The sequence below is a fragment of the Sceloporus occidentalis genome, unplaced genomic scaffold, assembly GCF_023333645.1.
Source record: "Sceloporus occidentalis isolate IW3139 unplaced genomic scaffold, rSceOcc1.0.p SCAF_30, whole genome shotgun sequence".
Taxonomy (NCBI): Eukaryota; Metazoa; Chordata; class Lepidosauria; order Squamata; family Phrynosomatidae; genus Sceloporus; species Sceloporus occidentalis.
In genome coordinates, this window is record NW_028317010.1 from 2,704,448 (window position 1) to 2,722,996 (window position 18,549).

Below are 18,549 nucleotides of genomic sequence, written 5' to 3' on the forward strand. Positions count from 1 at the left end.
AAAATACACATGGCATTTGCAGCGTAATGACTTAAGCCCCTGTTTATTAAGTACATCTATTTACACTTATTTCATATCCCGCTCATCAGCTTTTCACTTATCAGGCCTGCTTATGTTTTGATATGCATTTTATTATTATTTTTGTTTCTAATTAAATCATAGCTATTATATACAGAAAACATTTCCTGCTGCATAATACAGATTATTATTATTTATTTTGGTCTGCTGTTGTATTTGACTTTTCATTTGCAATGTTTTAAGATCCTCTTCGTCTAAAGCTCTTTTTACTGTAAATTTATATTATTATTCTTTCTTTTATTTTTCATGCTTGATCTCTTTCCTCTTTCCTTTTCTTTCCATCATCTATTCCCGCTTTTTCCTCTTAAGCACCCGAGTGCACAAAGCTAAATAAAGCAAATAAAACCGGTGTATTTTCTCTGGGACAAATCGCCTTTATTTTGGATTTATTTATGTTATTATTATTATTTTTATCGAGTATGTCTGTGTGTCAATTCTCTCTTGGCTTTATACCCCCGGGGGGGGGTTTATCACCAGCCCCTATGTGCACCCCCTAGAGTGTTCCAATATATAAATATGTACAATATTTTAGGTTATCACAATTATGTTTTTTCCACACTTTATTATTATTATTGTGCTTATTGTTTATAAACGGAGGGGTAATGCAGTGTGCACCAGGCACTTTGAAGTGATGAGGATTTCTTTTAATATTTCAACGGGTAATCCGGCTTTGAGGCTTTATTGGCTGTGGTTCTGCAGCTAGGCCTCTTAAAGAGGCAGGCACCTTGTGTATTACAAGCCTTTAGAAGCAATTATACACGCAGGGTTTATAGGCCTTCATTACAGTTTTTCCATTACATGGCTTCCCCTGGGTTGGTTACACGCCCAAAAAGGCTGTGGGCAAAACCCTGACATATCGGTGCAAATTGTAGATTGTAAACTTGCGGGCAGGGCACTCTCCACCTAATGTATCGGTTTGTTTTAGTCAGTCAATTATAGTTTTGTCAAACCCTGAGTGTATGGAATGTAGGAAGCGCTGCATACATTGTCAACACTATATAAATTAAATAATAATAATTAGATCCCATTTATTTATATATATCTCCAGCAGATACCGTAGCGCTGTTCTGAAGGGGACGGTGAAAATATTTACCGGTTTAGACAATTTAAAATTGATAACATTAGCATGCATTAAAACATAACAATACAGGAGAAGACGGCCCTGGCCCTTGTGACCTTTCAATCTATTATTCGTGTAAGCATGTTATAAATACATTAATCCTGTTTAATGATAAATTGTGCTTCAACAATGAGGTGTTTCAATATTATTATTATTATATTTTGTTTACATAGAACCAGCATATTACACAGTGCTTCTTATGATACATTTATTCAGGGTATGTGACTACGCTGCGAAAAAGACTGGGGAAAAAACGTAGTTCACATATGCATTAATGTACTAACAGGTTTAGATTTTGTGTATATATATATATATATATATATATTATATATCTTATATACATAATAAAATGCAAGCATGTTTATATAACTCATACAACCTTAACAAGAAATATATATACATTTCGGTAATGTGTGTGTGAACGGAAATTAGAGACGTCGATATCTGAAATATTGCCTGCACAAATAAAATATTGTGCTTATCAGCTGAGATGGTACCTATCATGATCCCTCTGTGTGCATTTTCCCGTTTCAACAGTTATTATCGACGCACTCTCACAAGCAATACTATTCTCATACATTTTCTAACATAACAAAATCAATCTGTACATAGTGCTAGTGCATCCTCTAGCAAACGTTCAAAGTATATCCTTTTTTATTATTTTAATCATTAAAGGGAAGTCTAGTAGAAAAAAAGAAGTCTTCTTTGGGTATGCGGTATGATGTCGCTTTGAGTGTATGTGGGATTTGTTTTGTCAATGGACGTCATTGTAGGTAGTCGTAATTTTTGGGTAACTTCTACAGTCAACCTTTATTGGGCTAATAATGGCAGATCTGCAGGAAAATTTTCATTAGTCAGAGGGACTTTCTATTGGTTACCATATGGCAATATGATAATGACATGACTGTGTATTTGTCCAGATAACAGCTTAAAAACCTACAGCAAATCAAAACACTGTATTATGTGAAAACGCAAATTGGTTGAAAAATTACGTATGCTCATAAAACTTCTCAAAACGAGATCTTTTTTTTTTGTCCCTATACTGTTTCTGACAATTTCACCGCTGCATGAGAATCTAGGATTAGCAGCATTTTTATTTTCTATTGACACTGTCCCTTTAAGAGTAACAGGCATCAAATGGCAGTGACATGTTGGACATCAGTGTATTAATGCTATTCTTCAGGCTGTCAAAGACAGTCAATTATATGTTTAAAGCAATTTGTGCATGTCAAAACAATATGATTTGGTAAGTTATAGATCTGACAATTGAAGGCCATTGTGTATTGGAAGATATCAGCATTGTAGAGAATGGTTTTTGTTTTGGTTTTATATACTCTAATGTAGTTATAATATTAAAATGTTAAATGTATATACGAGGAACACATTTTTTGTGGGGGTTAGAATAATGTGGAAGTATATAATAATACCTCGGGTATTTTATACAGTATATACAGCCCTTGGGGCCCCCAACAGACAATCATTTCAGATATTAATGACACTTTACTATAGAGATTTCATAGCACTATTACATTAGGGGAGAATAAAAAAAAATAACAATAATATTAAAATTACCAAACTAATAAAATAACATATATTTCCAGAAAGACTGAGCTACTTGCTGAATTGAGGATTCGGATTAGTCCGTGGACACTAAAATATACAGATTTTATGGAGATTAGGTGTAACCGATGTGCTTCTGAGATGCATTTGGGGGATTCAGAATTAATACTAATAATAAATGTGAATGAAAAATGTATAAATAAACAAGGTGATTTTTTTTAACCTTGTGTAAAATTAATTTTGAGGCAGATGCCCTTCCCCCTCTTTTTTGAGGGGTGTGGCATATAATAACTATCCTCTTGGTTGGGAAGTGCCACCATTTTGTCTTGTTTTCCTGACACGGTATTTCAGTTGGGATTCTCCTTTCGTGCAGCGCGTTGACATAGCAGGTGAACTTATGTGCTTCAAAAATGTTAAAGCTGCCCAGCTGTATATATTCTCCATGAGGATCTCTGTAATGTTATATCAAGGTACTTTGAAAATGGCCTGCTTGTTGGGGCCTAACTAGGCCTTACTACACCCTTGCTGGTCTCCCTGGTTGAGAAAGGACCTTAACCGATACCTGTTACGCCAGGGCTTAAATTAGATTTAGTTCAGCACCTACATTATATTCATTCGCTAAACGCACCCAAAATAGAAAGCATGTGCAGCGCCGTATTCACCTTTGGCACTGCCCTAGGCATAACATAGGGCAGCCTCTCTAACCGGCCCCTTCTTGCCCTGTCTATACGTCTGACATCATATGCTAGAGCCCTGCATTTTAGGGACACGCAGCTCCTGGCAGAAATGAACAACGGACAGTCCTCCATGATGTTAGTGGGTCTGTTAGGGAGATCAGTGATCTGTCTTTTAACTGGCCCGTAGAGTAATGGTTCTACAGAGAGTCTGACCGCCCAAGAAGGCAGTTGGTTTCCTGTTATGCGGCAGAGGGGCTGATGTCCATGGACCTGCCGGCCTAGGCCAGAATACACCACTGAGTGTGTGCAACGCTTATGCAATTCTGTTTGGATAAAATAGGAAACTAGTGTAGGGTGTTTATTGTGTGCTGTGACAATGCACAATCATCAGCCACATTACCTAGTGGCTTTTAAACTCGTTCTACTTTTAGGTCACTACGGACCATGACACCATTTCCTTAACTTAGAGTAAAATCATATAAATCTTAAAATAGAAATTTAGTCAACATAGCGTTTAGCATCATTGATTTATTTATTTACAGACACCTGTAATGTCTAATTTCTCCTGTCTGGGAAAGTAGCTCGATTGAATCAACTTGTTTTATGCCGTGCTAGCTGAGATATTTTGTGGCAGAAACGTATTTTGAATAGTTTGAAACGTGTATCTTTGCAAAAAAGCCCTTCATTTTAAAATGGTGTTTCCCTGGCATGAATCCCCCACCATATTTTTTTGCCCTCCTCCGGCTATTTTTGTGACCGGTCATTTAGTTACTGACTGATTGGCTACTTAAGCTGCCAATCAGTGGCAGGAAAGTACTCCCATTTAAATCATTGGGAACACTTTACACATGCGCACTAAATAGACCCTTCAACGCGCAATTCAACAGAGCCAGCACTGGATCTGACTGAGTATATCACATGCAGGGATTCACTTGGCTTAATGCATCTCCTTCAGGGCATTTTGCCGGAGGAAACGGCAAAGGCATTTGGGGGAATTCTGCTGAATCCCCCTCCATGCAGTTGCAAAACGGGCCACAAAAATGTAAAGAGACCCCGCTGGAGTGTCTCTTTAAGATAAGACGTCATAGTCTAAAACTAGAGAAGCTTAGGTGGAATGTACGAACGTTTTGCTCACTCAGTGGATGTGTGAGAAATTTTAAACTTGCATGAGGCTATCCTGAAAATGTATTTTCTATGCACTAACTTGCACGGTGAAATCCCCAACATATGTATTTTACAAGCATTGTTAACACACAAAAAAAGAAGGTGGGCATCCAGCAATACACTATAAGAGCCTACTAACCCATATTCTCTCCAATAGCACCTTAGACTTTTGCTTACCACAGGGCAGTATAATAAAGACTCGTTATTGGATTAGTCTAATGCTCGTAAAATGTGCCGTTGTCAGAATTATTGGATTATTAGATGAAAACTATAATGATTTTGAAACAGAAAATAAAATAGTTTTGAAATTAAGTTCTGGTGGTTACAAAATGCGATGAGAATACTCTTTAAAGACTGTAAGGGCGGAGTACGGAGCCTGCTGCCTAGCACGGCTTCCAATAGGGGGGCGTTAAAATGAACAGCACTGATTGATAAAGAGCACAAGGTATATGTTGTTCCAGTAAATAAATTGTACTTATATGAAAAACAGTAATGGCGTCAGGTCCACTTTAAAGATCCTCACAAAGTGGCTTATGTGCAATTAGGTCCACAGACCTCTTCATTTCCTTTCATATGTGTGTGATTTACAAAGTTGTACACTCATAAACAGAGATTTAAAGGCAAATCATAGCATGTAGATATTTGCCTATCGAACATATTTTTATTATTTTTAATTTTGTATTTTAAAACATCAAAATAAGTTACACTACAAGAGAACCATAGTAAGTATTCCAGACTCAATAATACATGGTGTGGCCAATGGCAGGACTCATAACTTAGCCTGGAGCTCTAATGCTCTAAGAAGTAATTTAGTTGCCTTGTATGCATGCATATTTTGTACCCCCAAACAGAAGACAATCGCAGAAATCATGTCCTTACGTGCCAATGGAAGTGTGGATCGTTAAGTGCCCCCAATATTGAAGGTCTTGGTTATTTCAAGAGTCTAGAAGGTTGAGGGTAATTATATAATTACATGTATTTATTTTTTATTGCATAACTATTATGCAATAAATGTTTCATAAAAAGGTATGTCATGCAATCAAAATAATCTGTGTGTACACATACATATATATATGTAATTGTGGAAGCAAAACACACACCCTTTTCTTGCACTGCCATATATCGTTATGTTCATTATGTATGCTGTTCTGTCAAAAGTTAATGATACATTTTTACATTCGTAGAGTAATATGTAGAATCATGCAAGTTTCCAAAAATGTTGTTCTGTTTCTTCTTATTTTGTTCAAAGTAGTTTAACCGTTCACTCAAGCTATTGTGAAATTTGCTTTGTCTGTGTATTCATTTGGGTCTTAAAGCTTTTCCTTTACTTTGTATGGATTATTATGCATGATAATACTGTTAAGTAAGTAATCAATTATTAATATTAAAATGGGAAAGCCGACCATGTGCTTAAATTTCAGCAAAGGCAAATGTTTCATTAGTAATAGGCACTATAAATATGTTAAACAGTCCATAGTCTCCTTAAAGTCTCCATACTCTTGGTTATAGTGTATATATATTAATTGAATTACTTTTTTAATTTAAGGGTTATTTACTACCGTATGAACTCAATGATTGAGTGATATACAAGCCCTAAAGCAAGCTTGTCTGTCCCATTCACTGAAGTAGAATTACCCCCTTGGGGTATATTTATTTTGGCTGTTTAACTTTCCTCAAGTCAAGCAGTCATGTGTATACGCATGGAGTGTTAATTTTTAAGAGTGCAAAGCGAGTTGGCAGTAGGGAATTTGCTGGCTGGTCCAACATGGTGCAAATTTGGTGCTGCAAACTATCGCCATTTTTGTAGTATCATATTGTATACTGCCATTCCGCTTCTGAGCTTATCAGCACTACCTTACCCGCAAGATAAGTCTTGCATTGTTTTGTACACATGAAGTCTTATGTACAGAAGTCTCATCTGTGCTGCCTATGTGTGCATGTAGGGATCATAAATACATTATAAAAAAGACACATAACATGATTTTGTTATGCAACATGACTAGTGATCTTCTTGGAGTCATCTAGTCCTCTTTTGTTATTGTTATTAATATTTTTATTTATTTTGTAAGGCAGAAGGAACTTCCCAGGGTAGGCTTCCTGAAGCTCTCCCTCTTGTGGGGGAGTACCTTTGTGAAGGGGTGGTGCTGGCCCTGACAATCTTTAGTGGATGGGGGAGAGTGGGAATGACCAGATGACTCCTTTGGTGCAAACTCCATCCAGACCTGATCACAGGTATTGCCAGGACCATCTTTAACGTTGGGCAAAAGGGGCAGCTGCCCTTGGCTGAGTCATTCCTGGGGGGCCCGTAGCAGCTGCCCCTTGAGCCCGCAAAAAAAAAATCACTTCAGCACAGGCCAGCAGCTTACCTTTGTGTTGCTCGCACATTGTGCAAGCAACCTCTCTTGTGCTGCCCAAGGGAAGCAGGACCCCAGCCGGGTCACCCTACAGGGAAATCTGCAGGTGAGGTAAGGAGGTGCGGGAGGGAGTATAAATGAGTATGTGTGAATAAATGAGTATGTATTTATTTTTGTATATATGTTTACGTGTGTGATAGCATGGATATTGATCTGTAAGTGGGGGCAAATATGGCACAGGCAGGTTGTTAGGGGCAAATATGGCACAGGCAGGTTGTATGGGGACAAAGATGACAAGTCCTATGCGTCCAATCTGGGTTTCAGGGCTAGTCCTATGTGTGCGATCTGGGTTCTAGGGCTGTCCTGAGGGACAAAGGAACTCTGAGAGTGATGACATAGGAGGGGACACAACGGGGGTGGCCCGCATAGGGCGCCTAAACCTCTAATGCAGGCCCAGATCATGACTCCTACATCCATTTCAAGTCACTCATCCGACCTGCACCATTCATTTACCATACGATCATCATAATATTGTGCTCCCCCCCTGTGCGGAGTCATTAAAGGGAAGGAGGGACAGCACTCACTGTGATAGTCTCCTCCTAATCTGCAGAGTCAATGTGGCAAGTACTTTTGTTTTTTTGTGGTTATTTTTTTTTTTATGTTGGGGTGGAGGGTACTACAATAAGCAATGAAGGGAAACGGAGCCCAGCTTACTGATTACTCTGTGATAAGCAGCAATACAGATCAAAAAATATTTGACACATAAATGAAAGTTTTAAAAGTAACTAAAAAATAATAATGAAATAAAATATTATAATTAAAGACATGACACCATAAGGAGTAGGCCATTCAGTTCCAGGAAAGATCATTGAGGTCCCCCACTAGAAATATACATTAAAAACCCTTAGTATAGTATATATCAAATAAAAAAAAAATAAAAAACATATGCCCGCGAGGTATTATTATACCCCATAGATTTCAGTAGAGTGCTTTCTTGCCACTGATTGGCTGCCTCAAGCAGCCAGTGAGTAGCAAGAACGAATTACAGCAACCACTTCTAGGTCTAGTGTTTTTTTGTGTATTGAATAATCCATAATACGTACTTAAAGAATTCTTACATATGCATTCTTCTTTAATGGGGATGCCATTAACTGTCACTCTCACCTTACTGTAAAGCTAAAGAAGGGGTGGAAGGAGAGAAATTCCAGTTTCCTACCGTCGCCATTAGACAGTTTACAAAGGTCTGTTTTAGGATGTATTCACTTGCCAAGAGTTTTTTTCTGTACAGCACTGCAGAATACAATGACACCTGGTACAAATCATAAATAAATAGAAGCATAGGTCACAGATTTACCTTATTTGTGTATATTTTTGTAAGGTAAGTTATGTGTTTATCTTTGTAATACGTTCCTTTACTTAAGCAGTACCAAATCAGTAGTTTTCTGTATAAAAACAAGTGTGTGTGTCTTTTCTTTTCCAGCCATTTTAACATTTTATCAAAACCTGCAGCTTTCAGCTGATTGAAGCAGACACCAGACAAAACCAAGATGTCTGCTCGAGGAGGAAAGAAGAAAACTACCAAGCTGTCCCGCTCAGCAAGGGCAGGAGTAATCTTCCCGGTTGGTAGAATGATGCGTTATTTGAGAAGAGGGACCCACAAGTACAGGATAGGCATGGGAGCACCTGTCTACATGGCTGCCGTCATAGAGTACTTAGCAGGTACACTGAAAGTATTGCTTGGTAGAGTATAGGATTAAGATCTATATGTAAAACCTATGCTTAGAAATGTGGTTGAGAACTGATAGACCACTACCCCCAAATTCTGTGATGATCTTTAAGTAATGATATTTGTAACCTAAGAAAACTGTGTTGTCTACAAGTGTCTGATATGAGCCGCATTCGGCATGTCTTCTGAAAACACCCAAAAGCTAATTTTTTCTTAAATTCCATTTGTTGTTTTAAGTGAAGTAGATTTAGTAAATGTTATATCTTCTGATATATGTACCATCCTGATTTACCACTGAGATTCAGATAAGACCTTGTTGGCTGTTACCTGGTATTCCTAGGCCCATTGAAAGAACAGTGGTGGCTGATGCATAGCTAAACAGAGGAGGAGGTCACTGAGTTTCTCTTCGAGTTGTTACATATCTGAACACACCTAAAACTTAATGATGTCTTACCTTGGCAGATCTGCACACGGCTTGGTGAATAGTGAATTCAGAGCTATGTACATTGAAGACTCGCTTATCTGCATAGCTAAAATGTGTAGAAGCTAGAGAGGTTATAATGAAAAAAAATCTGATGAATAATTAAAGAATTTTATTGTTTTAGAATTGTTCATTTATTAAAATACCAGGATGAAATAGCTTTTAATTTTTGAGTGGATTTTTTTTTTAAAGTTAGATGTACGCCGAAAAAATGTATGGCAAACACACTATTTTAATGGCGATTTTCTTTCATAAACTTCAAAATTCCTAGTGGTTTTGGGGTTAGATGTAAAGATGCTTACATTTATTTTATGTATTAGATTTTAGGCAACACAAATTAATGTTAATTGCACTTGCAGCCATGTTCAAGTTGTCCTGTTGGTATAAATAGATAAATTGGTTTAAATGTTATGCCATGTCATGACGTTTCTGGACTTATTTCAGAAATTTGATTGTTTCAGTCTCACATTAGATCCGCTTACGTACCTTTTATTGACAGAGCACTCTAATAAAAGATTAGGTGTTTTCCTTAAATAAATAAAACTCACGGCAGTTCTTTCCTATTGAAATTTAGGACTATCTACTGTCTGGCTGGATTGTAAGAACACTCTGTATGAAGTGAATTAGCAATTTTTTTCTACATACAGAAAAAATAAGCAGTTAATACAAGCTGGGGGATTACTGGGTTTCTTTTTCATTAAAAATCACAGATATATTATAAATTATATTATGTATATTATAAATAAAAATACAAAACTAACACTAAATACGTTGTTGTGTAAAATGTTTTTTTTTAAGGTCGACTTAATAATATGTTGGTTTGGTAATTATTACTCCTTTTTTTTCACAGCTGAAATTTTGGAGCTTGCAGGAAATGCAGCCAGAGACAACAAAAAGGGCAGAATAACCCCAAGACACATCCTCCTAGCAGTTGCCAATGACGAAGAGCTCAATCAGGTACAAATTTGACCTTGCCAACAAGAAGTGCTCTGTTTTGGCTGAGCGGTTCAGTGAAACATTATAATCCCACTAATAAATGAATTCTATAGTTCTGTAACATAACAAAATTAATAATCTCTGAGTTTAAGGTAGGTTAAAAGATCAGGATAACTCTGCCCTCCATTAAGATAAACTGATTAATGGAGTATCTCCACGTTTGCTGGAATCCAGAAACCACCTCTTGATGGATCTCTATTGAGTTTCAATATTGTGACTTGTTTGAGCATCCAAACAAAAATCCTGATTGCACTCATTCTTTAGATTGTAAGCTTGCGAGCAGGGTCCTCTTCACCCAATGTATCAGTTTGTCTCATTCCTCTTAACTATATGGATTGTAAGAAGCACTGCATACATTGTTGACACTATATACATAAGATAATAGTCAAGGTGCATATAGACACAGGTACTATTCTATTTGTATCATCAGGTCTGATGTATCCTTCTGTAGCTAGCTTCCTTTCACATACCATATAAGTGTTGCAAGTGGCAAACCACAGTGTGTGTGGTTAAACGGAGTTTGTGTGTCATACAGCAGCTGCCTCTGTGGTCAGTTTATGCAGACTCATTCCATGTATGTAGGTTCATTTCCTTACGGCATATGGACACAAATTTTATCTTTCTCACAGCTTAGGAACCATGTGGTAAAGGTTTAGATGTTTTAATGTAGTAGACCACACTGTATCGATCCCAGGTCTGTTTTCCTTGTGAACCATAGCAATATCTCTAAACCCAAACATTAAGCTACACGCAATAAAAATATAAGCAAATCACCCCAAATATATGCAAAATATGCGCAAGTTTTTACAACAAAAATCTAAGATAAATATTGTGTACATATGGCATATATGCTTATATACAGGTTGTCCTTACAAATAATTTGACACCTTGAACACTGAGACTCATTATGGTTCTGGATGATAGAAAGATGGAGAAACAAATATCCTGATGTTTTTCTCCCCAGTAGCTGAATTTATTTAGTAGTTCAATATCTTAGTACCTTAATGCAAACATATTTTTCACTACTTAAACTATACATTAACTAGCATAAGTTGCCAGTTGTGTGCAATAGTTGCTAGTTATATGCACTTAATTGGATCGCTCAAAACCTATGATCTCACAATGTTCAGATGAAGTAGAGTCAGCCGAGAGCAGCTGAACAAAGGAGGACCTCACAGCCAACTTGAATCCAAAGAAGCTGAGCTCTTTTTATCAGCTTCAGCTTTCAACCTTGCCACATCGCTTGTGGTTTTCCGTAGAGTGTTATTGCGTTAGGCCTGGGAGAATTGCAAATTTGGAGTGAAATGTATTATTTTCTGTGCTGAATAGCACATAAATACAGCTTTCTATTATACAATTTTTACCTTTGTTGAAGATAATTTTATAGCATTTTTTGAAACATTTTTCTATTGTTAAAAAATAAAACTCATAGATTTTTAGCTGGTGTCTTATTTTATTAATTTCAGTTACTCAGAGGAGTGACCATTGCAAGTGGTGGGGTTCTTCCAAGAATTCATCCTGAGCTTCTAGCAAAAAAACGAGGTTCTCGTGGTAAGGAAACCATCCTTTCTCAGCCAGTGGAGAAAAAAAAGAAAAAAAGTGGCAAATCAATTGAGAAGGTCCTCGCAAAAAAGCCAAAATCTGGAAAAAATAAAGTCTTAAAAAAGGTGAGCATGTATTAAAGAGAATTTGGCAACAGTTCATTTCACCAGTGCATTATCTTTAATGTGAACCTAGTTCAACACTGTATTTCACGGTCAAGTTACATAAATAATATTAAATACCCACACGTGGATGTATAAAATACAGAACCCATTAAAACCACCAGCTGCCCAATGAGTTGTGTATTTCTCCTTTTCATGCTTTACTTAGAGCAAGATTGCTCTTGACCAAGTGAGTAGGAATCGCTAAAACATTGTTCGTTAAGTCTGAATAATTTACAAGGAGGACTATGTATATATATTTTTTATTTTTGTCATGTAAATTTCTATGGAGAACATTCACATTTTGGTTCATATATCTTTTTTTTTATATTTTATACATCCACATATTGTATGTGTTGTGACACATTTTGCTGCAGAGTTAATACTGTTACTGTTGGGTGATATTTAACACTATTGTTGGTTTATAAAAATATCATAGATATTATTATTAATATTATCATATGTATAAAAAAAAGCTAAATTAACATCACAGCATTAATATTGCCTCTGGTACTTTGACACTTTAACCAACAAAGCAATGTAATTTGACTGGAACTTGAGGTAACATTCTAAAATTAGAGGGTTTTAGGATTACATGTAATGTAAGCATATCTCATAATTGAGGTAGTAGTGGATGTATAGAATCAGGCCCTGATTTAGGGGCTGATGGAGCTGCAGCTCCAGGCCCCTACCTTAAAATAGGCCCAGTCAGGACCGAACTGACTGGGCCTATGCTGCCTCTACGGCCGCATTAACGCAGGGCATAAGGGGCACCTGCCCCTTAAGCTCGCCGCAATTGCGACCGGGTCCGCCACTCTAAGGGGTCGGGAAGTCCCCACCAGGGCCGGCCTTACGGGTGTGCGACCGCACAGGGATTAAATTAAAACATCGGGGTTTGTTTTTTTTACTTTATTTAACATCCTCCATGTTAAATAAAGTTTTTGTTAACTTTATTTAACATGGAGGATGTTAAATAAAGTAAAAAAAAAACCCTGATGTTTTAATGTAAGCCCTGTGCGGCCGCAGACCCCAAAGGCCGGCCCTGGTGTGGGCTTCCCGGCCCCTTAGAGTGGCGGACCCGATCGCAGTTGTGGCAGGCTTAAGGGACAGGTACCCCTTATGCCCTGCGTTAATGCGGCCGTAGAGGCCGCATAGGCCCAGTTAGTCCGGTCCTGCTGCGGGCCCGGCCGCAGTGGCTGCTTGCTCCGGCAACAAGGTAAGTAGGGGGGAGGGAGGGGGGTGCAGTGAGAAGGGGCAGAGGGGGGTTAGATAGTGAGAACTGGGGAGAGGGGATAGATAGTGAGAGGGGGTACATATTGAGAAGTGGGGAAGGGGGTAGGTAAATAGTGAAAAGGGGCTATATAGTGAGAAGGGGCAGATAAGATGGGGAGAGGGGGTAGTGTGAATGCGTATGAGAATGAATGAATAAATGTGTGGATGAATTGTGTGAATGCGTTTGACAATTAATGAATTCATGTGTGGATGAATTGCTTGAATGATTTGTGAGACTGCATTAATGAATGTGTTAATGATTTGTGTGAATGAGTAAATGCAAAGATGGTACATGAAGGGTGGGCTTTAACAATAAATAAATAAATAAATATGGGCTGCTCGGGCTTAAATGCCCGGGCCTATTTTTTGTCCCAGTCCGGGCCTGTATAGAATAGAAGGAGACGTGGTAGATGTTAATACAACAAGTATTGTCATAAATATAAGACAGCACAAAATAAATAATAATGGTGAGGTTTTATCATGCAGTGAAGTGCTGGCTGAGTATTACATATTATTCCTACTAGCTGGTTCTTTAACCAAACTTACGGGTATATAACCAAGCAAAAGGAACAGTAATTTAATAGCTGAAACCAGTATACCCTTCATGTGCCAGCTTTTCATTAAAATGCTGTACAAATGACCTTCTCTTGTCTTGAAAGGACAAACAAGCAGATGGAAAAGAAGGCGCATCCAGTTCAACATCAGATGACGGACCTGGTGATGGGTTCACAATTCTCTCCTCTAAAAGCCTCTTGCTTGGACAAAAGGTAGACATTCTGGACAACATGAACAATGAATCGATTTTCTTTTGTTGCTGCTCTATAAGAAACACTATCATTTTTTTCTTTTTATCTACTGAACACTTGGTATGATTTGATAACTAAATGCCTGACACAATAGATTACTGATGGAAGTGGTAATACAAATATTATTTAGGTAAAACTATTATTACAATAAGTTTATCTGGAAATTGTTATCAACTTCTACCATAATCACCAAAATTGTAACAGTAGTGGAAAAATGGTTGCTCCATTCCTATTTTTAAATGTATAGTAACATTGGGTAGTCACAGACACATATTTATAGTATCTTTTCAGAACCAGTGTGCTGGTTTGTATGCTGTAAGAAGCATTGGAGTGGCTGCTTTTTAATTAATAAAGAACAAAATAATTGTCTACTTTTCAATTCAATGCATACTGTAAACAAACAAATATGCCTCAATAAGAAAAGGTATTATTCATCATTGTATACATTAACTCATACTGTTAAGGCGTCAAAATAATTGTGACTGAGCCAAGCTATAACTAACATTTAGGGGCTTAATGTATTTCTTTTCCATTACCCAGCTGTCCTTGACTCAGAGTGATCTTGCTCACATAGGATCGATGAAAGTTGAAGGAATTATACATCCAACAACTGCTGAAATTGACCTCAAGGAAGACATTGGTAAGCTTTCTGCTGTCACAGGCAAATGGTAAACTAGAATAATTTTGGAACTTGTTTATGTTTATAAGTATCAATAAGCTCCATATAATTTGAGATTCTGTGCAGAGCAGCAGCTTTAGGGGTGCATGGTTAATTTGCTTTGGCAGCTCTATGGTCCAAAGTATAAACTCAAAATATATGCCAGCAGGATCAGATCTAAGTGAATATACTTCTAAATGCGGTGGGCTGTATCCTGTCATCCCTACCATGGTTTTACTTCCATCGCTCTCACATGGTAATTTTAATTCAGCAACATTATGACTTATTGATTAAAGCAAATAAATGACATCAACTGTCATTTACCAATTAAATACACTGCAGGGGTGTAGGCTTTCCACCAAGTATACATGCTGCAGTAAAATTGACCTCAGAAATACCAGCATGTTTTCTTATGAAATATGCAAAAAAAACGATATTCCTATCATTATGTAGGCAATAATCCTGTTTTCTGCATCAAACAGTAATAGCTTAGCAATTGGTATTGATGCTAATGATTATCAGTAACCAGTCAGTGGCTTGTGAATCCCTACTACATTATGTTGCAGCCCAAGTTATTTGACATTCCCACCTGCAGCTGGAACCTACTTTGAAATAAATTACAATCCCATCAGTTGTCAAAAAACTTGACATATATTGTTGTTTAGGAAACGCTCTAGAAAAAGCTGGTGGAAAGGAATTCCTGGAAGCAGTGAAAGAATTGCGCAAAGCTCATGGACCATTGGAACTCACTGGAGGTAATACCCATTTGATTCCTTCTTGTCTCAGCATTACATGTACAGGTATTAATTTCAATGCATACATTTGTAGACAGAGTGAAATTTGAACGCAAAGTGCTACATAAGGAGCAGGAAGCACATGTAATGGGTTTTTGCTTTCTCACCTTGTTTGGTTATTACATAACATTTATTTTAACGTGGTTCATGGGAAGAAAAAAAAAAAATCCATGACAAGCAGCAGCAGTAGCGTACCTAAAGGGGGGCGGTCTGTGCCGGGTGCCAATCATCAGGGGGGTGGATTGTGTGGGGGGTGCCACATACTCTATGTACACCCCTAAGCAGTGGTCATCATAGAAACCAAGAAATTTTCGACTGACTGCTCCAAATGTACCTTTTTTTTAAGAGTTGTCCCAGGTTTTATTCTGTAGTACCAGTTTTCAATCAACTAATACTATACATGTTCTTTAGCTGCCCTCAGTCAAGCCAATGGACTAGCAGCCAAGTTTGTCATCCACTGCCACATCCCACAGTGGGGATCGGACAAATGTGAAGAGCAGCTGGAGAAGACCATCAAGAACTGTTTATCTATTGCCGAGGACAAGAAACTGAAGTCTGTAGCATTTCCATCTTTCCCTAGTGGCAGGTATGTGAGCCACTGATCGTTCACATTCACTTCTGAAAACTATAAAAAAACCACCAAAAAAAAAACCGATATAGCAATGATAGACTAGTTTTTATTCAAACTAACATTTATAGGGATTGAACCAAACTAGAAATGAATTGCAAAGATCAGAGACCAATGGACAAAATACACAGGGCAGAACACTCTTGAGTAAGCGTTATACAATGAATATCATTTATGTGCTCTAGTTCTGAGTCTTCTGTTAAAACTACAGTTTAAGTAGGTGTAGTGCAATATACAACCCCATACATTCAGCAGAACATACAAGAAGGGGTCATAAAGTTTGTAATTATGAGGTAATTTCCCTTATTTGTATCAATGGCCTACAAATATAAGAAATGTGTGTAATGCAATGCTATGCCGTCTACAGTGCCTTGTAAATGTATTCACATCCTTGGCATTTGTCCTATTTTGTTGCGTTATAACCTGAAATTGAAATGGATTTGTTGGGGGTTTGTATCATTTGATTTACACAACATGCCTACCACTTTGAAGATGTAAAATATTTTTTATTGTGAAATAAGACCAAAAACCCCCCAGAAAACTTGAGGGTGCATAACTATTCACCCCCAAAGTCAATCTTTTGTAGAGCCACATTTTGCAGCAGTTACAAGGAGAAATCTGACTGCCGTTTTGGGGTCAAGAAGGAATTTTTTTCCCTGGTTAGTGCAAAATTGGAAAGAGCGAAACTGGGGTTTTTTGCCTTCTTTTGGATCAACAGCAACAAATTAACAGATATAGGAAAGGCTGAACTTGATGGACGCATGTCTTTTTTCAGCCTATAACTATATAACTATGTAACTAAGTCTCATGGGGTATGTCTCTATAAGCTTGGCACATCTAGCTACTGATATTTTTGCCCATTCTTCAAGGCAAAACTGCTTGAGCTCCTTCAAGTTGAAGGGGTTATGCTCAATTGGATTGAGGTCTGGGCTTTGACTAGGCCATCCCAAGACATTTAAATGTTTCCCTTTAAGCCACTTGAGTGTTGCTTTAGCATTATGCTTAGGGTTATTGTTGGAAGGTAAAGCCCAATCCCAGTTTCAAATCTTTGGAAGACTGAAACAGAACTCCTTTAAGAATTTCCTTGTATTTATCGCCATCAATCATTCCTTCAATCCTGATCAGTTTCCCAGTCCCTGTCAATGAAAAAACATCATCCCCACAACATTATGCTGCTGCCACCACCATGCCTCACTGTGGGGAGGAGTTCTCGGGGTGATGAGAGGTGTTGAATGTGTATAGTGTTTTTCTTGATGTTTTCAAGCATGTGAGTGCCTTCTTCCATATGTTTGGGGAGTCTCCCACGTGCCTTTTAGTGAACAGCACAAATTTTCCTTTTTATGTTTTTATATATAAATTTTTTTTTTAAAGTTATTTTCTTCATTTCACTTCACCAATTTGGACTATTTCGTGAATGTCTATTACATAAAATCCAAATAAAAATCCATTTTAATTCCAGGCTGTAATGCAACAAAATAGTTAAATGCCAAGGTTGATGAATACTTTTGCAGGGCAATATACAAAGTACAGTTTGCTACAAAGATCTCACAGTTTGGATTTTACTTATTACATTGTTATAACTGTTTCTCTACATGACATCAGAATACAACCCTAATGCTAGAGCATACAAAATTGTGTGTGGATTATGCAGTAAACACTGGGTTTATTCTATGGTTACATGCATTTGTGACTGGAATGTACGTGAAGAAATGGCTTGTGATTGTAACCGCATCTCTTATGTCAATATGCAGAAACGGGTTCCCCAAGCAGACAGCAGCTCAAGTCATTCTGAGAGCCATCTCTAGCCATTTTGGTTCCTCCAGCTCTTCCACCGTGAAGAACATTTACTTCTTGCTATTTGACAGTGAAAGCATTGGCATCTATGTGCAAGAAATGGCAAAGCTTGATACAAAGTAAAAAGACATAACAGTGGCTTCACAGACCAGAAGAGTTAAATACCTGGAAGGATTAAAAGACCTAAAGCTGATGTTTTAATGTATTGAAATAAGAAGCTGTGAACCTTGTTTGAAGTTTCTGTGATTTGAGGACAGCATTTGAATTTATTTTTTTCTATGGGTGAGGAGGTATGTTTGCCTAAATGATCCTCGTTGTGAATTCCTTCTCTTTCTGTAACAAGCCAGCAACCCCTTTACATTTTTATAGAAGTTGAAACAAAGAAATATATCCCTCTGTTGTTGTCACCAATGTCTTTTTTCAAGGATGCTGTTCCCATCGATCTCTTACTTTCTCTCTGTTATTATTTTAGACTTCGTGTTAAAAAAAGACATACTTGTTTTAGATTTGTAGTATTGGATTTTACAAGAGAAATAAGACCATGGGATTATTTAAAAAAAGTTAAGCAAAAGTTTTGTGTCTTTTATTCATCGCATTACATATATATTCTTGTACATGCACACAAAATACTGTATTGTTAATTTGGAAATGAGATGTCAACAAATCCTAACGTGACATTCCATATACTGATCTTTTTTTAATCATTTTAGATTGAGTGATGAATACTACAGACAATCC

The 18,549-nt window shown here is 37.4% G+C and overlaps 1 protein-coding gene across 1 annotated transcript; it reads left to right on the top strand.

Annotated features, from left to right (window-relative positions):
• The first annotated feature begins 8,500 nt into the window (after nt 1–8,500).
• LOC149298902 (core histone macro-H2A.2-like) lies at nt 8,501–17,934 on the top strand. The gene is made up of 8 exons (XM_089486915.1): nt 8,501–8,672; nt 10,011–10,117; nt 11,623–11,823; nt 13,791–13,898; nt 14,478–14,577; nt 15,261–15,350; nt 15,801–15,975; nt 17,769–17,934. The coding sequence occupies exons 1-8, from the start codon at nt 8,501–8,503 to the stop codon at nt 17,932–17,934; spliced, it is 1,119 nt and encodes a 372-aa protein (XP_089343041.1).
• The last annotated feature ends 615 nt before the right edge of the window (nt 17,935–18,549 follow it).